This window comes from Volvox carteri (assembly GCF_000143455.1).
Source record: "Volvox carteri f. nagariensis unplaced genomic scaffold VOLCAscaffold_9, whole genome shotgun sequence".
Classification (NCBI taxonomy): Eukaryota; Viridiplantae; Chlorophyta; class Chlorophyceae; order Chlamydomonadales; family Volvocaceae; genus Volvox; species Volvox carteri.
Window position 1 is genome coordinate 770,474 of NW_003307552.1, and position 21,218 is coordinate 791,691.

The 21,218-nt window shown below is 57.4% G+C and overlaps 4 protein-coding genes across 4 annotated transcripts; 1 reads left to right on the forward strand and 3 right to left on the reverse strand.

Moving 5' to 3' along the window:
• Positions 1 to 2,423: 2,423 nt before the first annotated feature.
• On the reverse strand, positions 2,424 to 5,971 carry VOLCADRAFT_116749 (uncharacterized protein; the record flags this gene model as incomplete). Its single annotated transcript, XM_002948267.1, has 6 exons — positions 2,424 to 2,474; positions 3,756 to 3,921; positions 4,265 to 4,438; positions 4,640 to 4,908; positions 5,514 to 5,633; positions 5,873 to 5,971. The coding sequence occupies 6 exons, from the start codon at positions 5,969 to 5,971 to the stop codon at positions 2,424 to 2,426; spliced, it is 879 nt and encodes a 292-aa protein (XP_002948313.1).
• Positions 5,972 to 6,484: 513 nt separating this feature from the next.
• On the forward strand, positions 6,485 to 10,479 carry rsp16 (radial spoke protein 16). The gene is made up of 9 exons (XM_002948127.1): positions 6,485 to 6,707; positions 6,835 to 6,864; positions 7,315 to 7,418; positions 8,221 to 8,292; positions 8,423 to 8,521; positions 8,701 to 8,765; positions 8,949 to 9,115; positions 9,363 to 9,468; positions 9,741 to 10,479. The coding sequence occupies exons 1-9, from the start codon at positions 6,664 to 6,666 to the stop codon at positions 10,092 to 10,094; spliced, it is 1,041 nt and encodes a 346-aa protein (XP_002948173.1). The 5' UTR covers positions 6,485 to 6,663; the 3' UTR covers positions 10,095 to 10,479.
• A 2-nt stretch (positions 10,480 to 10,481) lies between these two features.
• Positions 10,482 to 12,893, reverse strand: VOLCADRAFT_103795 (uncharacterized protein). Its single transcript, XM_002948268.1, has 7 exons — positions 12,728 to 12,893; positions 12,565 to 12,652; positions 12,391 to 12,481; positions 12,236 to 12,314; positions 12,113 to 12,155; positions 11,763 to 11,953; positions 10,482 to 11,330 (listed from the first exon to the last, which is right to left on the reverse strand). Exons 1-7 carry the CDS (start codon positions 12,855 to 12,857, stop codon positions 10,912 to 10,914), a joined length of 1,041 nt encoding a protein of 346 aa, XP_002948314.1. The 5' UTR covers positions 12,858 to 12,893; the 3' UTR covers positions 10,482 to 10,911.
• A 345-nt stretch (positions 12,894 to 13,238) lies between these two features.
• Positions 13,239 to 21,042, reverse strand: VOLCADRAFT_120590 (uncharacterized protein; the record flags this gene model as incomplete). Its single annotated transcript, XM_002948269.1, has 13 exons — positions 13,239 to 14,615; positions 14,930 to 15,178; positions 15,395 to 15,539; positions 15,731 to 16,158; positions 16,577 to 16,681; positions 17,000 to 17,604; positions 17,911 to 18,232; positions 18,478 to 18,553; positions 18,614 to 18,770; positions 19,658 to 19,879; positions 20,014 to 20,100; positions 20,641 to 20,777; positions 20,854 to 21,042. 13 exons carry the CDS (start codon positions 21,040 to 21,042, stop codon positions 13,654 to 13,656), a joined length of 3,684 nt encoding a protein of 1,227 aa, XP_002948315.1. The 3' UTR covers positions 13,239 to 13,653.
• Positions 21,043 to 21,218: the final 176 nt, after the last annotated feature.

The window sequence follows — 21,218 nt, forward strand, 5'->3', positions numbered from 1 at the left end:
ATCTGGGGAACCCCGCAGGTAGATGTGGGGTGGTGGCTCGAAGCAAATGGGGACCAGCGCCAGGGCTCGAAGCACATGAAATGGGTGTTCAGGAGAACAGCAAACGCTGCAATTTATGTGTGGTGTGCTATTTAAGCGCATAAGCATGTGTCCTATTAGGATGGCCGTCGTACTAGGGTCGATTACTAGCTTGAGTCTCCGTCCTGGCTCATTCATTTACCACCCTTCTAACCCTCTGCGCAGCTCTTCTCTCAGGCCCTCAAGCCGCAAGAATCATCCTCGGTCCCTCTTCCCCGACCCGTGCCCCAGCAGCCCGCCACCGCCATGCCTGCTGCTGCCGATCATGGCGGCAGCAATAGCACCACCACCACCACGAGCGGCCCTCCGCAAGTCACCGCGGCGTCCACAAACCCTGGCATGCTGCCGCCCGTCAGGCCGGCTCCATCCGCACCAGCTCAGCAGCTACCCTCTGCCCAGCCGCTCCTGCCTCCACAGCAGCAGCAACTTCCACCACAGTTGCAAGCGCTTCTGGGCATACAACCCCATGGGCAACACCAGGCCATGCAGCAGCAGCAGGCTCCGTCAGCTGCAGGTTTGGCGCTCTTCCAACAGCACCCAGGCCTAGGTCAGCAGCAACAGCATCAATTGCTGCAGCAGGGCGGTGTCAATGTTCGCAACCTGCCTGAAAGCCACCCGCTTCACGCCCTCTTTGCGCGCGCAGCCGGGGCAAGCAAACAGCAGCCGTCGCAGCCGCAGCAGCAGCCACAAGCTGCTCTGGGCCAAGCGGCGCCCCAGCCGCATGTGCAGCCACAGCAACAGCAGCCACAGGGCTCCGCGCCAGCGTCCGGACTCACGGGCCAGCCCAAGCCGGGCGCGGGCATGGACCCGCTGTCACTCTTATTGGGCCAGCTGGGCCGTGCGCAGGCACAGGCGCAACAGGCGCCGCCAGCACAGCTCCAGCAACCGCAGCAGCAGCCGGGCCTGCCTGGCTTCGGCCAACCCCAGCTGAACGTCAGCACTGTGAGCGGATTAGCGGGTTTGCACGCACAGCAGGTCCAGCAGCAGCAGCACGGTGCCCCGCCTTATGGCCAACGTGTGCCGTTTGTCCAGCCTGCGGCTCCGACTGCGCCGCAGAACGCCATGCAGCAACTGCAACAACAGCTGCGGCAGCTGCAGTTCGGGGCTGCCGAAGGCCTGGCGGCTGCCCAGCAGCCGGCACCGCCGGCGGCTACACCGGCGCAGGCCCCGACGCAGCCCAGTCAGGCCCAAAGCCAGGGCTCTAACGTTGTGGCGCAGCTGCATCAGATGTTGCAGCAGGCCGCTGCGCAACAGCAGCAGCAGGCACAGCCTGCCATCACGGGTCCGGGGGCACAAAACTTTTTCCAGCAGCTCATGTCAGGGGGCGCTGGCAGCACGCCGGGGTCCGCCACCGCCTTGGGCGCTGGAGCTACCGGTGGCAACCTTGCCACACTGCAAGCGCTGCAACAGCTCCAGGCACTCCAGGCTGGCGCGGCCGCTAGGGCGCCTTTGGTGCCACCCGGCACCCAGCAGCTGCCGCCGCACCTGCACACGCCGACCGCCGGTGCATTCACGGGCTCCCACGCGGCACACCAGGCATGGCCACAGGCCATGGCGCTCAACCCAGCGCTGGCTGCAGCCGCGGCGGCTGCAGCCACTCGGCCTGCCATGCAGCCGCCCATGGGAGGCGGCAGTGGCGGCGGTGCCCCCGGCGGTGCTGACGCGACCAGCCTTGCACGCTTCCTGAACGCAGCGGCGCTGCAGGCTGCTGTGAGCGGCAATGCAGGCGGGTCGCGCCTGCCTCTGGGTCAAGCGTCGTCTGTGCCTGGGCCAGCGCTGCAAGGGGGCGACCTCGAGCGCCTGCTGCAGATGCAGGCAGTCGCCCGGCAGCAGTCACAAGGCCAGAGGTAGGCTGCTGCGTGGGTATGCAGCAAGCGTTCACGTGGGCTGCTTGGTGCAAGCATGCCCGTGGCTTTCTTTATGCGGTCGTGCGAAACGGTCACTGAAGGATAGGGTTCCAAAGCAGCGAAGAGGACGTCGCGTAGGGCACTCTTCGAGATCTCATCTCCACATAAAGAACAGTTCATGGCGGAGGACATGGAGAGCAGCAGGATTTATTAAACTCGTTGGTTGAACCGTATGGATAAATCTCAGGTGCTGCTGCTGTATACGTTAAGGCAGAAGTGAAGGTGTTGTTTCTTGTGGCCTGAAGCATTGCAAAGCGGGTCCGGCAGATTGGGTACAATTAGCTAAGAGCCATTTGTAGCGCGCACACACCGGGCGATGGGTGCCGGCTCTAATTGGACCTCCTTGGTGAGGGTGCGAGGAGTTGGGCCGCGTGAACGCTTCCTGTGGTTTGATGGGTTTTGCGTGCGTGTTGCGGTCGCGTCGATGTCCATGGAAAGTCAGATCGGATCCTGGCGACTCGGGTTTACGGCGCGGTTGGGACAGCTGGTCTGTGCGACAAACATGCAAACAAATGAGGTGTGGGCAGCGGCTATGCGTTTCTGTGTACTAGTTGCCACGAGCAGCATGCGGGTTTTCGAGCTGCGGATTGATGGACCTCTTCTGGATAGTAATTTCACCGCTCACAGCTTGCTTGCTGGGAGAAGTGCAAGGCCGCTTTGTTACACGGGGTTCCGCCCGGCGGCACCGTTGGTTGGAGATGGCATGGCGTATCACAGGGACTCTGGTGTGTGCATTCTAGGCAGATGTGCTTGACTGCTTTGAATTTGGCTTACATGGCACGGGATATCGGCCATTGTGAAGTTCACACTTCTTTGCTGGCGGGAGTGCAGGAAGGGCTCGAGTTGCGGCGGAGCAACACGCCGCACAATTTGTTCCATTGCACAAGCTGAGGCGTAAGCAATGCCCACCGGTATCGCCTATAGGATGTCCGCGTTTGCCTATGGCCACTGCGGTTTCCTTAAAATCTACGACTGGGCAACTTTGTTTTGCATCAATAGACGCAGGATATCGGATATATAAGGTGGCAGGTGGTCCATTTCTCTCTTCGAAGCACATCATTCCGTGGATTTCGGTTTTAGCAGGGCAGTGGGCAGGCTGGCGGCATCTGAATTGATATAGCACTGCTGCCGAAGTGCTGCTCTTGTATTGGCTTTGGGCAAGGAGGAAGTAGAAGGATGTATATGGGGGGGGATGGATTATGGGAAAGGGTGTATTCGGGGGTTATCGTGGCGGTTTTATTCTGGGCTTGTATCGGCGGCATGGTTGTGTTTTGGAGCTTGCAGTCTCTCCCAGCCAGCCATGTAGTCCTACGCCACGGTACAGGTTCAGGCGTGCTCATGCTACGATTTTTGGCTGCCTTCGCGTCTTCATGTAATCGCTTCAGTCTGTACCCTCACCTAACATGCGAAGTGCCTAGCAGTTATGCAGCTCCTATACCTCGCGACACCAAGGCGACTTGGCCCTCGCTGAGCCGCGCTTGGCCTACTTGCACACCCTGTGTTTCACTCCCTTGCGGTATGCGGGCGTAATACTGCCGACACTGCCCTGTGCCTCAGCAAAATATATCACGTAAGTGCAGCCTAACGTGCCTTATGTGAGTAGTAAATCGCGTAGATAAAGCATGCTTCCACTCCACTGCCCGCTCTCTCCACTGAGTAATCTTATTTCTCAGTCGAAGATGTCGCTCCATAACCCCTCCCTTTCCGCCGTCCTCCCGTTCTGTGTCATCACGGCCCCTCCCCGGCCCCCGCAGCCGCCGATGCATGCACCGCTGACAACCGGCCTCGCAGCTCCTCATTCTCAGCCTCCAACGTGCGTAGGCGCTCCAGCATGGCCGTGACGCAGCCCTCAATCTCTCCGTCGATCTTATCCCGCTCTGCCAGCTCCGCAGTGAGGCGGGTGATGTGGTCCTCCAGCAGCCGCTTCTCCACGTACCTGCGGCCGGCGAATGCGTAACAGAGCAAGCACCGAATGCCACCCGCCCTGAGAAGCATTAACCTAGGAATAGTCGCACGCTGCTGTAACAGTATAAATGTGCTTCGTGACGTTCTTTGGCTGAGCCCGTTCAGAGCCGAGCTGGCTCGCCAGGCTAGGATGGGCCCAAAAAACACTCAGTCCAAGACGATGCCTCAGCCTCAAGGGATGTGGCCGTTCCCATCTGGATGAGCACATCGGTTGCGCGCAGAAGAAACACACGTGGAAGAGCACATCGTCAGTTGTTGCATCGCAGGTTGCGCACTTCATGGCCGATATGCTGCGATTCGATGCTGGCACGCACCAGTCCGACATGGCCTTCTCGCTCTCGTACAGTTTGGCGCTGTACAGCGCAGCCTCCGCCTCGCGTTCTTGCACCTCCTCGTCCAGCCGCTTCCGCAGGTCCTCCACGAGCGTCCTGGCAGCAACTGCGGTGGCGGCACTGTAGCGGGAGCCCGTCTGCAGAGCGCTGGCACGTCTGCGGGGAGCGGGGTTAAAAGGGTGCAAAGAGATGAACGGTACCATAGTGAGAATGCAATGACTTGCAGGCCAATGTGTTTTGGGGCGCACGGTTAGGGCTGTTGGCAGCCGGAGCTCCGGAGGGTGGTGGGTGTGCCAGCGTAGTTATTGCATGGAGCTTTACACAAGGTATGCAAGTTGGGGAGTCTGTTGGACGTACTTCTTGAGCAGGCGATTGTAGTCCTCGCGGATTTGCTTATATTTCTGGTGGTGTAGGGCAGACTGCGCCAGCATGTCGCGCAGGCTGTCCGGGTTGACACCCTGTGCGCCTAGCCCGGCTAGCCCCCCCCCTCGACCGCCGGTGCCGCCCAGCGCCGCACCCGGACCGCCACCAGGGACCCCGTTCGCCAGCTGCATCTCTAGCAGCGAGCACCGGCGTCGGGAGGCCTCTAGGGCTTGCTGTAGCTGGCGAATAGTGAGGTCACGCTCCTGCGAGCCGAACGATGAAGTAAGAAACTAAGGCGATTAGGTTCGGAAGGGGTTTCGAATTCATGACTTGAAGCGGGCGACGCGGACGTATAATTCGTCCGCTATGGGCGATGTGCGCTGTAATTAGAAACTGAGCACGGAGATCACGAAGCAGTACAGTCAAGCGATGGAGGCGGGTCATAGAAGTCCAAGTGCTCTGCATCGGAATGCGAAAGAATTAGCTCACGGCGATTAGGCGAAAGCAACTGGCACGGCTGGAAGCGGTATTCCCGGCGGGCTTGGAGCAGCGTTAAGGAGCAGGTGGGAGGGTTGATCCGAAAAGGGCCCAACTAACCTCCTGCCTGATGACATGTGCAGACTTGGCCCACCATCCTGGGTTTGACTGGCATGGTGCTGAGTCTGCCCATGTGAGCATGACACGGCATGGCTTTTAACCTGGCATTGGTATGTGGCATCACCCTCGAGCGAGGCAGCATGCACGCAAGGATCCGTCACAATCCCCCACAGGACAGCACAGGACACAGGCCTTGTAATCACGTGTTACTCCGGAGCGCGCAGCCGGGCGACGTGGCGGCCGCCCCTCGCACAACGGCCTCGTTTCTCACCTGTAGCGCCTGGAATGAGGGTGTGGTGTCCGTCAGCCCGAGCCCGGCGGCAGCGGTGGCCGGACGGAGCGGACCGTGCATGGTGGGCGGTTGGGTAAGGTCCACGCCGCCATGGTTTGCCTGGTGCAGTGGGCGGTACCAGGGCCGGGCTCGCATTACCCGCATTGCATTTAGCCGTGAAGGAAATGGGTTGCGATTGAGGATGGCAATGCTGACCGGCCAGGGTTCATTACTACAGGTTGTGTTGGGCACAGGGTGACTTCCTGTCTCAAGGCCAGATATGGTTTGGTTTGTCCCGGCGAAAGCCATTATAGCCATTATTGTGGGGGTTCACTAGGTGCTCTCCCTGGGGCACGGACCTTCACAATGGCAAGTTCTTTCTCCAGCTCAACGTTTTTGTGATAGAGCTTCTTCATTATGCTGCGGGACATTGCCATCTTCTGCTCTAGTTCAGCCATCTTGCGCTGTGGCTCGTTGTCCCGCGCGCCACCGGTTGGCAGGGAGACGGTTTTATCGGTTGGGTCGCCGGCACGGCGACCTGGGCTGTTGCTCCCATAGGCTTGCAGGTGTGGATCAGAAGCAACTCCAGCGGCCTGGCTTATATCTACAAGGGCCTTCTGCACCTGCTCGCGAAGCGACTGCGATATGCCGAGGGATGCAAGCCCTGCCAAAATGTCAAGTGCATGTGGTGCAACACAAGCATCATCGCTGGCAACTATTTCATCCATTTAGTGGGTAGACCACTATTACAGGTAACTACACCATGACATTGAAAGTTTGCAAGCTGCTTTACAACACCCCCTCAGTAGACCGCTACGTGAGCACGTCACGAGGTATGATGGCTAAAATTTTTTATAGTATGAGTCAAACTATGATGCAAGCCAAGTCATGTATCAGTAAACGTCGTACAGAAGTCGACTCTTCTTTGACGGGCGCCCTAATATGTTTTCCCAGTAGAAGTTGTGTTTATTTGCATGAAGTCAATTGCATTCTACATGTAACAGATGCTCGCCTGCAAACATTATACCTAACACAAATCTGTGTGCTTTACTACGTAGCTTTCATCACGTTAATAGCTAAAACGGTATAATATTGAACGTTTGAAGAATCAAGGTTACAGCTTAGCAGCCCTATACACATCTGAGGCAACATGACGCGGGGGCTGGACTACTATGAGGTGATGGGCCTCACCCGGTACGAATAAGAATTATGAGTCCATTAGGATAACCTATCGGTCCATGGCCTTTCGGCTACGGCCCTGAAGGGACCCGCGAGTGGCATGCGCGAACACCTTTCCCCTTGTGCATTGACATATCCGCAGGAGTGCCAATGACATCGACATCCGGCGAGCGTAAGTATTCTAAGGGATGTCTTCAGGGTTGCCGCGATAATCTTTGGGGCAGGAGGTGCTTTCCGGCGATGTCATAAATGGGCCATTCAGGGGTCCGCGCACAACACGGGTGGTGACATTCCTGTGTGCATTTCCCGTGGGGGTTAGGTTGGGGTTTGGCTGGTGCGCATGGCTGGGCGCTAATATGCATTTGAGCGTTGCACTAACCCGCTGATATACCATCCAGTTAAAGGCACTGGCCACTTATAGCAACGGAGTTCTCTCTTGCGACCACAACATTGCAGCTACTATGTGTCCTGCAGGGCCAGGTCACCCTGTTGGATGGGTATGGCCGGCCCTGAACGCATACAGCCCTCCTCCCATATTCTCCCGCTTCTTCATAGGAACAGCCCCACCCCATGCCCCTCATTCCACGCAATAAAATGTGTGCCCCAACTAATCCGCGGACAGCTACCGGCGGTTGTCGCTCAAGTATCACCCGGACATCAACCATGAAAAAGCGGCCCATGAGGAGTTCCTGCGGATCTGCGAGGCCTACGAGGTTCTGTCTAATCGTAAGTCACCACCACCGCGTTGGAGGCGGCGCTGCGGGGCCCAGCCTGAGCAGGGCTAGTGGCGGCGGGGCTGCGGTGGCTCGGTCACCAGGAGGCGGGGCTCAGTTGCATAGACCCCTGCATTGGGCTTTGACGGATTTTTTTCTGATGACCTTTGGGGAGGAGCAGCTTGCGCCGGGAGGTACTGAGGCAATCATCTTGTTGCAGATTTCGGCCAGGGAACTTGCCCCAGCTGATCAATCGGATAGGGCTTAAGGACCTGGAGGACTAGGTGATCGTTTTGCAGGGCTCAGTGCGCTCTGGTCAGGGTGCGGTGATTGCTCCATTGCGTCCTCATGGTGACATCGCCCTGGGCTGCGCGTATGGCGAGACATGGCACCCTTTGAAGGAGAGACAAGCAATAGGGCAAGCAGCATTTAAGGCAATCAGTAAACATACAGTCCTACTTTCGGTTCATGGCAGCGCGAGTGCATCTCCTGTTTCTCCGGCCGCGCTTAGCGCAATGTGATATAGCATACTTCAGGCAAAGTGGAGTCAGCGCAAGGCATCAATGCGGAACGGGCGCGCTTAGGCGTCATGGCGCCTAGGTCTTGACGCGCCTGGGGCCTTAGCCCCATTGCCTCCTTGGTCATTCCGTACCATGTGTCCTGTCCCGCTTCCTCTGCCATGGTGTCGGTCTCAGTCATGCAGTGAGCTCTGAGCTGAGCAGTCCGTTCCCAGGCGGGCGTGCAGCCATCCGACAGCTGCTTCACTACCTTGGGGGTTTCTCTTTCCAACTCCATCCTTTTCCCTCCCCACGCAGCCAAGACCAAGGGCTTTTATGATTTGTACGGCGAAGACGCCCTTAAGGACGGCTTACCCGATGGCAAGGGAGGTAAGCACGAACATGCGGGAGCCCGGGTATAACTGTATACCTGCCATCTGGTAACGGCTGCCTCAGTCTCCATCACATACCCTCTCACCCACCTTCGCGCGGCTCCGTGTTCTTCTCGCCGCCGCCTCAGGCCTCAAGGGCCCTATGTACCGCTTCAATCCCGAGGATAGCCCCAAGGCCATCTTCCAGCGGTTCTTCGGGACCAACAACCCGTACGAAGCGCTTGAAGGTAAGTTCCTCCGCTTTACCAGCTCACCTTGGCGGCGGACCACTTTCCCCCGGGAATGCGGTCGGCGCTGTCTGTGTTCACGGGGTAACTTCACAGATCTGGGACGCCGCCATCACGCCATAAGCGATATGCCTTGTCCTACATTATCCCTCAACCCCGCCGCCCGGGCCCCCTTGCAGCGCTATCCAGCCAATTTGAGGCCATGACGTCGGAGGAACCGCCGGCCAAGGGAAAGAACAAAGTGGTGAGCGCCTTCTTAAACCCCTTTTGAGGTCTCCTTACTTTAACTGTGCCCGCCACCCTCCTTCCCTTCCCTCGCATGGCACCGTGCCTCCATCCCTGTTTACACTGTTACATCTTCGTGCCCATTCTTTCCGCAAACTTCAATCCGCCGGCCCATAAACGCCCCGGCACTTCCCTTCCACAGTATCCACTGGAGCTGACGCTTGAGGAAATTTTCCACGGCTGCCTGAAGAAGGTAACGCACAAGCGCAAGGTGCTGTTATTCAGTGGCGAGTACATGGAGGAGGAGAGAACCCTTACGGTGGACGTCAAGCCGGGGCTGCCCACGGGGACGCGCTTCGTATTTGAGGGGTACGTGAGCGTACATGGGCGTGGTTGAGGGCACGGACAGCCGGTAAAGGTTGTGCAGCCGTAGGCGATTGTGGGAGGCCTTGCGGTGTGGCATGTGCGGATGGACATATCATGAACACAGATGGGCGGGACCGTTGAGCTCACCATTTATCTATGCGCGTCTCACTACTTGCAGCTGGCCGGCACGTGGTCAATACGAAATTTAGTTGACCCGACTAACTCACAATATGCTGCCGTCCGACCGCAGGGAAGGCAACAAGACGCCCAAGAAGGAGCCCGGCCCAGTCATCTTTGTGCTCAAGCCCAAGCCGCACCCACGCTTCGTTCGCCGCGGATCAGACCTCGTGCACAAGGTGAGGCGGGGTGGGCTGCAGCGGGAGCACGTCAGGTAAGCTCATATTCAGGCGGTTAGGTGGTTAAGAAATGCCTGGTACCTGGGCTCAGTGCCGACATCGAAAATGCGGGCTGGCTCTATGGTTGGCCCGAGTAGCCGGAAGTGGGCGGGGAGCTCTTGCCTCAACCATCCTTTCCGTACCTGCTCGTGTACCGTTGCTCCTGCTGGCTCCTGTTGGCATCAATATTGCTGCCGCCAACGTTGCTGCGGTTGCAATTGCCACTGCATCAGGTGACTATGCCGCTGCACCACGCGCTAATCGGCACGTCGGTGGAGGTCCGCACGCTTGACGACCGTGACCTTAAGGTGCCCATTGCCGACATTGTCCGCCCGGGTTCCACGGTTGTGGTGCCCGGCGAGGGCATGCCACTGCCAGCGGCACCCCACGCCCGCGGTAATCTGATCTTGGACATTGATCTGCTCTTCCCCACGCACCTCAGCGAGACGCAGAAGATGCTTTTGCGCTCCGCCTTCTTCCTGCCACCACCCACGGAGCAGAACGAAGAGCAGAAGAAGGCGCTGCGAGACTACGAGGCGGCATTTAAGCATGAGCTTAAGGGCTGGGCCACCGTGTTCAAACGGTAGAAAGTCTGCTGCTGGTTCTTGTTTGCGGCTGCGTGCGGATTTGAAGTGCTTGCGTAGGTTTGAAGTGCGTCGGTGTCGGAAGAGTAATGACCGACGACAGAACTTGAAGAGGAAAGGGGTAGGGTGCCATAGGAGGTTGCATGGAGCAGGGACTAGGTGTGGTGTGGGGTGTAGCACAGGTTTGGTGGATGCGGTGGACTGTGTGCGCCCTTCTGCGCGCGCGTAAGGATATTGCAGGCGAGAAAGATGCGCTGACAAGGCTTTACGGCTTTTTCGGGGTATAACCCCTCTAGTGACTGGCTGACGAAAGGTTGCAAGTTTCAGTTGCCTCTTATGGGTCTCGTGCGTGATGCGCGCATTGCTGTATTGTAACATGTATGGAAAGCTCAAAACAGTTTACAAACGAGCCATTACGTCAGCAACAGGGATGCCGCTTTTAATGCTTGGCCGTACAGGTGCACCTAAGTGCCCCTTCTCTGAAATGCAGGAGGGTGGAGAACACGGAGGCGCACTTCCAGCTGCAGCCGGGTCCTCACATCATACTTTGCACGTGCATGCACGCACTATCCCTTGAATACAAAGGGACCGCGAACGGAATGCGTTTACTATGATGAATGTAGGCAACGCAGCCCGGATAGGGCCAGAGAGGCCGGGTGTGAGGACGCACCGTGTTTGCATGGAACCAAGAACGCATGACCGTTATTATCCTCATAACTTTATATCTCAAGAAGGATTATGCGCAGTCCAACAAGAAACGACAGATCCCCTTCGTGTTTCCCACGAATTCGTTAAAGCTGCATCACTAGCCAGTGACTTATTAAAGCGCAGCTGCGATGACTGCCCCGCTGCACAGCAGCACCGAGATCAGAGTGATGAACGAGACCCAGCCCGCATGCAACATGCAGCCGGTCGGCACCGTAATCATATCCGGCATCTGCACCCGCAGACCCACAAGTGCCCACTGCGGCGGCGCATCAGGGCTACGGTGTGCCGGCTCCTGCGGGCCCAATGGAAGATTACGCTGTATCCCCACTTGTGCAAACTGTGCATCGGGAGGGTTGGCCATCGCGACGAAGCCCAATGATCCTGGTGTTGTTTCGCGCCCTGGCGACGTAGCGCTGCCCCTATCACCGCCTTTCACCTCCTGCTCCACCATCTCATGATCAGGGGTCACACGATGCGACTCCGTACGCAGTAGCAGCGTCGGAGCTGGCCATGTTACCGTGGTAGAAGGCCCTGGATACACGGGTGTACAGGTGGGCCCTTGTTAAACCCCGCCGTCCCGTTCATACCATACCGCGAGGTACTGCTGGAATGGTCACAGTGAACCCCATCAGGGTGTCTCGGTTGCACACGCAGCTTTGGCTGACAGAGCTATAGCATCAAGCCTTATTCAGCATCGACTCTAATTGGCCACAAACACAACGTTCCGGTCGAGAGAAATGCAGCTCCCAAACGATAATGGATAAGATGCTTGCTCGCCATATGCCAGGTGCAACTGCAACCGCACGACAGATCCACAAGTAGCGTTCCGGGGTGTTGGATAGTGACCGACACTCATATACCAGAGAATGGTAGCACCAGTAATAGGACCCGGGGGGGTCCGGCGCTTTGCTGGTCTTAACAGGGGGTCCCGCAGTGTACGCCACAATAAAGAGTTTTACGTACCTACACGGAACTGCCTGAGGAAGCCCGGACCGCTGGTGCACTCCGGGCTGACGCTGACCGGCGTGGAATATTTCACATGGAAAGGCACATCCACAGATAAATATGAGGGCCGAGAACTTTGCCTTTGCGGACGGTCACCCAGATTCCTTAGCGTGAGCGCAAGCACGGTGGGTTGGCACACTGGTGCTGGCCTGCGTCCAGAGGCATAGCAAATTCGCGCACTCAGTTCCTAGTCATTCCAATACGTCCCATAGGATACCTAAGTTACAGCTGTAGGTATCGGTTCGGGGGGCTGTATAGAAACACTGCTATGACTGGTGAAACCGTTGCGCAGAGCGTTGCCACCTAACTGTTCCAGATCGGCGTGACCAAAGATTTCCCAATCCAGCGCTTCTGCAATTGCAAAAGAGAAAACATTTCATAATACCTCTGTGACATCAAATGGCTGCAGAAGAGTTCTCTGCAAGGCTTACCTTTGCGAACAGCGTTTAAGTGTTCAAGTTCATACGGATCCACGAAAAACTCCGGCGGAATTGTCTGCAGAATTGTAATCTGCATAACCACGCTACACAAAGGTTCAGCGGCTTTCTGTTCACGATCAGGGCAATTGACAACGGCAGGGACGCACCTCTCCACCTTGCTGAGGTAGGTTTGAGAAACCAAACAGGACGGCTGGTAAACATATAAGCTCGAAAAAAATTCGCCGGTGAAATCCCTCCCTACAGTCGCAAACTCGGTAATAGCAAGTGGCATTGTGACTTTGCGACAAAGCAGAAGCCAGGAACTTCCTATAAACATTTACCCAGTCACAAGAGTTTCAATGCAGTCAACACCAGAAGAAGGGGGCGGAACTTGCAATCCTTCTACGAGACGATATCGGCCGACTATATCTGCGCAGGCGTAGACGGAGTGTCGCAAACATCTCCAGCACATGACGTCAAGGCGGTAAATCAGCACAATCTTACCTTGCCACCATGGCATGGAAACATGGGTGGGCAGGACTTGTTGCGGGGTCGGCGCATTCGATACCAGTAGCCCAAAACAAGCTAATGCCACGGCCGCAAGCCACTGGAGCGGGATACCAACATTATGCATAATGTTCTTCGTGCAAATATGAATCCGGAAACCTAAATACCTTGGCGTCACCTCACCAATTAGTTCCCGATTAACAAGTATCGGCTGTACTGTAAAGACCGAGTGGCCGCGACCACGACGACCTATCCTATGATGGCCTGTCCTACTACCCAGCTTAGACCGTGATGTTCAAAATGTTCAAAGTTAGGACAGCACAACACGAACCATTGGCCCTACGTGTTAGGGCCCATGGTGTGTCTTCACCACAAGCCTAAGCGCATTCGGCGCCTGCAAACTGCACGCAGTGTCGCGTCATGCACATACACTCTGCCACTGCATTCGCAACATCGTCTGAGCGAGCTGTATTACACCGTTCGTACAAGAATGGTTCAAAACGGAAGACATAGACGTCCGCATTACCAGGCTTATGGAATAATCGGAGCAGCAATCGCATCTAAATGAGCTCTGTTTCGGACAATAAGCGTGCGGAGAGCATCACCAAGCCCCGATACCCTCTTTAGAGCGACCTTTCCCCCTCAAAATATAATCCAGCATGGCAATCAACTTGTGTTGCTCTACTCTTCACTATCCTGCGTGACAGAAAACGTCCTGACCTAACGCCCAAGGCGTTGTGCCGAGATCACAATTTATCGCATCCACACCTAGAAGCGCTCCAGTACATCACGAAGTTGGCATGTCGCTCCGCAACTCCAGGACCCCACCCCGTAACCTTCGCCCTCACCGGTAACCCCGTCTTCACCCAAACCTGCACGCTTCACCCACGTTATATAGTTTAAACAAAACAACCGCAGCTGGCCTAGCCCACCACCGGGGCCGGCCCAAGCGCCGGAAGTCCTGGAAACTCCCGCGGGCTTGATGCAGACGCAAACGCCGCGAAATCATTGCTACCAGCGGATTCCAACCTGCCCTGCGTCACGTGATCACAGGCAGCAAATGGGTCAAACGTGGCGACTCCCGAACCCGCCGGAACAGCCAAGCCGCTGCTGACACCGCTGAGCGACGATGGCGACAGACCCAGAAGGTCTGCGGTGGTAGCATCAGCGCTGCTGGCGCCTGTGGCCGTAACCGCCGCCGCCGAAGTGGCACAGCAGCCAGCAACAGGTGCCGCCAAAACGGGGCCCCCAGCAGGCGTTTGCGCCGAGATGGCGAAGGGCGAGGTCGTGGCAGACGCTACGGAACCATTGACGCCGCCGACGCTCCAGTTGCTGGCAGCGCTGTACAACGTGCCAGAGACTGCGGCGGGGGGTGCCGACCCTGTTCCAAAGGGATTCCAATCCGAAGGTGGGGCCACACATGACGGGCTAGCGTACCATGCGGATCCCGGGCCAGGAAGCACACCACTCGTCGGCGGCGTCGAGTCTCCGCTTCCAATGACGGCGCCAGCAGCTGCTGCACCTTCAACTGCATTAAGGTGCGGCATCAGGTGCTGTACACCGCCAACGGACATTGCACGAGGGTAGGTTAGCGGGGCTAACGGTGACACCGTAGCTGCCCCCGCTTCTGAGGCTGCTCCCGTCGTGACAGGAGACGCCATCGGGGTCGTGAAGCTCGGTGTCTGAGCGTGAGACGACAGCCCGGACCCTGGAGCACGGCCCGCCTCGAATCCATCCGACCGCCCCAGGAAAGAAGACTGCCCCCCAGTAAGGCCCAGTGGGCGCTGAGGCGCATGCGGCTGCTTAAGTTTGCCGTCAGCACCTGCCAACAGGGTTGCACCCCCGCCTCCCGTAAGCTGGGCCTTGAACTTGGCGGCCTTCTCGCCTGTGGGACGGTAATTTCCATTATGTAATTTATCAAGATGACGAGGACGTGCACCAATCCCAACGAATTGCAATTAAACACACAGGCTGCACGAACTAGCGTGTAAACGTCTGCCGACCTTCGGGTTGTGCGGGATTCATATTGTTTAGTGTAATTACAGCAAAAAAGCAAAACCCGACGCGTATCCACATCCGAGGTTGCTGGCTTTCCGCGTAGAAAATCAACGCGCCCCAACGCAGAGCTAACGCAAGTGCACAGGCAAAGCACACAGCGGCGTCTTCCTAATTTCGAAGACGCTGCGGCAAACCATGCACCTGTTGTCTGAGGCTTGTAGCCTGGCGGGGGCAAAGTACCCAAGGCCTTGACCTTCGTACCAGCTCCCGTCACTTTCTCCTTGAGACCCGACAAAAATGACGACCCAGCGAGAAACGACGAGAGATTATGGGCGCCGCCGGTGCTGTTGGCACCCCCCCGCAGTTGCTGCTGGTGGGAATCTTCTGGTCGCACGCCAGCTATCCCTGCACCGCCCTTCTCGCTGCCTCCTGCTGCGCCCACTGCCGAGGCTTCAGGTAACGGAACGGACCCTGGGGGTGCAAGCCGCGCCTCGGAGACCAGTCCAAGTGGCGTGCCCTGGTGCAACGAGACCTGGGGCTGGGGTATTGGGCGCCCAGGGTTATTCTGTGGCTGCGGCGGCACCGGCGCAGCTGCAGCGAGGGCTGAAATTAGTTGGAAATGTTGCTGCAGTTGACTGCGTGCGCGACGTTCTGTCGCAGCCTCACGGTCCTTAGTGCGCGGGGAGGCCAATGGGGAGGCTAGTCCTGACAAGCCTGATAATAGGTTGTTCTTTGCCTCCGTGGCCGCCAGGCGGAGGATGTCCTTAAATGTCCCATCGTATACGCGGTGGCCGTCTGCCAGTGTCACAACCTGCAAAGAAGTCGGGTTTCGGAGGGCATGACATCAGCGATGGGCTCAAGGCGCCCGTGAAATAGGACACATGAGCAATGCAGAGTTTGCGGAACACGCATATGGAAGAACATGACGACAAGAGACGGCAATGCGATAACATGACTGTTAATAGAGCAGGTAACCCTCGATAAACCCATTCTCAAGTTCACCTGTACACCGCCTTTCAGCATTGTGCCCGCGACAGGCGCGTCATTGCCGCCACCACCGCCGTTTGGAGGAAACGTCTGATTTAGCAGCCGCGACCCAGAGCTGCCAGCCGCAGCCAAGACGACAGGCCTCGCTGCAGCCGCAGCCGCTTGCACTGCCGCCCGATCCCCCGGGCCCGGCGACTCATTCGAAGGTGCTGCACGCAGCGACATGTACGTTGATTTTGCATTCGTTGACAGCATTGGTACTGATAGCCTGCGCAGCGGGGTCGCGTCGCGCCCGGAGTCGCGGTCACGCCCGCCGCGGTCCGCTTTTTGTCCAAAAGCGCCTGTCCCCGTCGGTTGTGGTACGTTGCCATTGGCGCCGGCGATCTCCGTGAAGTCCACGGAATGGAGACTATTGCCGCTCTCGCTGCGCTTGTGCTCCCGATCTACGGTCACACGTCCCAAGCAAGTTGCGCGGTCAAAGGAATCGTCAAGGGCAAAGGGCTTAAAGAGGCGAAACGGTAAAGACAAAACGCAACCGGCAGAACGTGATGGCGAAGCCAGCTGTGGTGCCGAGGACCAGTTGCGGCAAACGGGCAGCAAGAGTCCGACATCATGTGCTAAACCGGCAATGACGCAATAACCAAGAGTAACGCTTGAATGGCTTACGAGTAGCGCTGCGGCGACCATTCAAGTTGATACGGGCTTTCGGTGATGTAACAAACCCTTATCCCAAATGTCCCGTGCCCTCCTTGGCAGATGGACGACGAGACGCAGACGAGAAACTGCAGGCCTCCGGGTAATAGCAAGGTTTCCCACAGTTCGCATGTGGCCGGGTCATTGAACGAACCACCCCCATCCTACCTCGGGGGCTGGGACTAGGACTCCCGGACGCATTATCGTCGTCCTCACGCAAGTCCCACTCAGCGAAGTAGCTGAACGGGTCCTCGGGTGTTGGATTTGAAACATCTGCGGGATATGGCCCAGTGACGTTCAAAAACAAGATGGGAAATAAGACGTGGAAACAGGCGTGTCGGCCTGGATCAACTGCCCAGCAACCATAATTGGGTGATTAGGTGCCGTGCCCATTGCTGTGGCATTAATTTCTGGAGAAGGCTGCCAAGAAGTGGCAGCGAGGATGCAAATCCAGCGGCTCTCATGAAGGGTGCTGGCTCATGACAAGATGCCGCAGTGTGTGCTGTCTCAGGGAAACCCCGCCCCTCTACGATGTGGTAGAGGGCTCATATGCCCATAGTAAACAACTTCTCGCCTCTGCGGCACACTCACCGACCAGTCCTGGGTATGTCGTTATCCGCCGAATGCTCTCGCCGACATGGAGCGGCCCAAACGGCTGGGCATGCGGCTGGGAAATAAGGTCTTCGCTGTCCGTCCGCCGGTGCCGCCGCAGCTTGCTCGCCAGCTTTCCACCACCACCACCACCCGCCGCGGCGGCCTCGCCTATAAGGCTGCGTAAATGTTCGCGAAGTAGCCGCTTACGCTCTGGATAGCGCTCCACCCGAAGCTCGAAGGGGTCGGCCGCACAGGGCGGGGCGCCAGCGGATGAAGCGCCGTTGGTGCTTTCACCACCGCCACCGCTCTCGCGGAGGCAAGTGAGGTCTGACACATGAATCGACCCGGTCAAGTAGCCTCCCTGCGATGAGTTGTCCAGTACTGCCAAGTTGTTGGCGCTATTGCTCTTGCTCATCAGGGACCTGCGCAAGCGGTTGCCAATGCTGCCTCCCGCACAGGAAAAGCTGTGGCCGCTGCTGCTGCCGCCGCTGGTCAGCTCTATGGCGCCCGACGCAGCCATGGCAAGGCGTTCCTGGACGAACATCTCATATAGCTGACTGTGGCGCATGGAGTTTAAGAATGCGCGCACTGCCTCGCTGCGCCTGTGACGGGTCAGGGCAGAAATAAGCGATTCCCCGCAGCTTAAAGAGGTTCCACCCAAGAACAACCAAGGGGCATTGCAGCCGCTGATGGGCCGCATTTGCACACGCGGCTGCTGTTACCGCCCGACTAAGGTGCACCGAGCACTACAGGCCTTTATTCCGCATCTGGGTCGGTGGAAACTCCCTCTTTTGGAGCAGATCCTGGCCGCACTACAACAAGATGCATGCGGTCGGGTCCCATGGACATTAATCCCTGCCATGCAGCCGTTCAGGAACCCATGCAATTGAACTAGTAGAACTGGTTACCTATGCGCCACAAAGGCAGGCTGGTCAAAGTAGTAGCCGTGGCCCCTCAGCATATCGTCATGCAAGCGGCTGGTGCCAACTGGCGCCTGAGGCGACGGGGCGCTGTCGCTGCCACCGCTATGGCCATGGCCACCGCTCCCTCGACCCTCACGAGACTCCTTGTAACCGCGGCCGATCTCCCTGCAACCGCCGCCCCTGGACGTCAGCTGCCCTGGCGCTGCCGCCGAAGACAGCAGTCCACGAGTCAATGGCTCGGGGGTCTGCTCGTGAATATATCGCCGGTAGGACCCGAACAAGCGGACGAAGTACTCCTGCATGACGCCTGCGAGGATGAGATTGTGGCATGTGGTATGATGTGATTTCCAAAGCAATCCGCGCGAGACGCACGCAAGAAGGGCTCTATCCACGGAAGGGATTGCCTGAGCGCGTTCGCAGATACCTCGACTGAAAGCAGCTTGCATGCGTGCCCACCAGTGGCTCGAGACAGTACGCTCATTGCCATCAACTGCCAGTCCTCCTGTTCCTGCCCTTCGCCCATTTTCAACCCGACCAAACGTTCGGCCTCACCCGTAATAAGCGGGCTACTCTCGTACTCCGTCGGGCTCCGCACCGTCTTGAACACCGCCTCCAGAGCAGCGCCCAACTGGCGACCATACGGTAACGCGCGACCGTCGTCCGACTGCGATCCGGGCGCCGGGGTGACCTTTTGCAAGTCTAGGTCCACCGTGGTCACCTCGGACATTGGGATGTGCCGTATTAGCGGCAGCATCTCCTGGGTTAGCCCCACCAAAAATGGCATCGGCGCTGATAAGTAGTCCACCAGGTAGCGCGGCAGGATTGGCAGGTAGATGTGGTGCCATCTGTAGACACAGACGCAACGAGGATGCGCAATGGGAAGTGCCATGGCAGAAAGGCATGTGCCATCATCAGTAGTTCCAGCGGACAAATACGAAGGGGATAAGGGCGGCACAATCGAACTGATCCCAGCTAGGCAGAGCACCCGCGTCACAATAAAACATGAACTTGCGCGCAAACACGAACGCAAGAACGGATTCTACCCTGCGACCTTCGCACACAGGCTGACTGCACAACGCCATGGCTACGCCGGTCGTATATAAGGCCCCCTGCCCAGTCCGCCACACAATGTCCCAGGGCCTACGGGTATGTGGAGTTCGGTGCGGACAATTCCCACAGCGTGTTACGCGATCGTGTGCAAGTAACCATTATAGGAAGAGAATGTCCTTGAGTGGGCGAAGGCGCATGCTAACATTCTGCGGGCGGCTTGCTTTTGCCAAACAACCAGGACAACATATAATGGTGCTTATCAAAAGGTCATGCATAGTAGTATGTAGTATGGGGGAGCAAGCATATGACCGCGAAGGCCATGGTTTGCCGGGCTTTCCGTCTCGCCGACCGCCAACTTCAGAGGATAAGCCAAGCTTGCAATTATCCCATCAACCACCTGGAACGTGTTACTCCTTCGAAGCGAATGTTCGTTCACATTCCGCCGCTACACGGAGATGATAGTAAGACTTCTCTGCCCTCTTCAAGCGGGGCCGGCCAGCAGAGGGACGAGCCATATGGCATGCCCACGCACATGCCCTGGAACCTACCACAAGGTAATAGATTCCCCTCAACTGCCACAACCGCACGGCCGCAACGCGCCATAGAGGCTACTTGTACAGTTGCCAATGCTAAACACCTCAATGACCTGGTGAAGACCCACGTTCAGCCCAAGTTGGCACACCTGAACGGGTAGATGAGCGCTTGCGCAGCCTGCACCGCGGCCGTCACGGTGTCACGAGATCGTGCCACAAATACGATCCGCCGTTCCAGCAGAAGGCTGGCCACAAGCGTTAGCATGCCCTCCACAGGCACGTGGAATAGTAATCGCGCCAAGGGGATGCCGGAGTTGTCTTTTCCATTCCCACAGTCCGGCGGGACTTGCAGCTCGATACGGTCATTCCCCCTGGAGAGGCAGATCCCCGACACAGCTACAATCATGCATGTAAAAAGCAACGAGATTCCAAGATGTGCCTTATAGCGCCGGAAAACAGGTAAAATCCCTTTTATATAGCTCTCAACCTAGTTCCTCTCTCGCACCAGTTGAGTGACTCGCCCGTGCTGCCCCCGCCCATGTAACGCGGTGGGCTAACGCCTGACAGCCCATGGATATTGGGCACAGTCAACCTGGGGGTCACATACATGGCGGAAGCAGCAAGGGAGACGCGGGGATAAGCTATGTGGCTTGGTTTGTGTCGCCGCAAGGCATTAAGCCTGATCATTTTTCCGCAAGAAAGCAAGATGCAAAGCATGTCCATGGAACATAGGCACATGGAATTGGCACAGGAGAGTGTAGCTCCAGCTTTCCGGGGGAGGGCGCCGTTTTTAAAATTAACTGGCCCCGGGGGGAAAGGTATTGCTTAAGGATTATAGTCGTGGGGGTAATGGCGTAACCAGTATCCAGTTTCAGGCTTGCCTTAACACCTCTCCTGGGGTCGGGTTCGTGGCCAATTGCTTGCGCAGATCGACGATGAAAGTACCAAGGTGCGTTTCAAGGGGCAAGTCCTGATGCGCCGAGTCCAAGAGACCGTCAAACCCTTTTAAGAGTTGCTCCGCTACTTGTAGCACCTGCACCAAGTGGCACTACGTCAACCCTTGATATTTCCGCCTGTCATAAATGAGCTGCGCGCAAAGAATGAGGTTCTTACCTTGAAGAAAAAGTTGCACCACGGGTGTTTCGCGACTATGCACAGGACCTGTGGGTACCGGGCCCTGCTGCCAACCCGAGGTGCTGGTGGGAAAATCTGGCGGCAAAAGCCGGTGAACCTCTGTCCATCATTGTGTGTAAGGGCGAACGTGTACTCCTGCGCAGCAAGGCAGATTGACGCTTACGATGTCGGGCCATTCGGCCGGTTCCCACCCAACGTAGTACTGCCGCACCTCCGGGGCCTGCACTTCTTTCGGTTGAACAGCTTCAGGTCCCAGCGGAAAGCAGAAAGCATTAAGCAACTGCTCGTTGAAGTCCACGCCTTCGCACGCATCCGACGCTGCCTTGTAACGGAGGTAAATGACAGGCGTCTTGGTGCGAGACTCCACACGTAGACGGGACACAAAGAATAGCAAATACATTCCTATTGATGTGCGCCCCTGCCAGCGCAAGCAACGTGAAGGCCTGCTTCTGTGGAGCGCATCGTATTTGCTCGCGACGCGCCGTGGAAGCTTATGAACAAATACAGCCTAACATGGGAGGCCACCGTGCCAGAGCCGGCACAGCCCCGGTTTCAGCGGCCAACATAGGATTTATG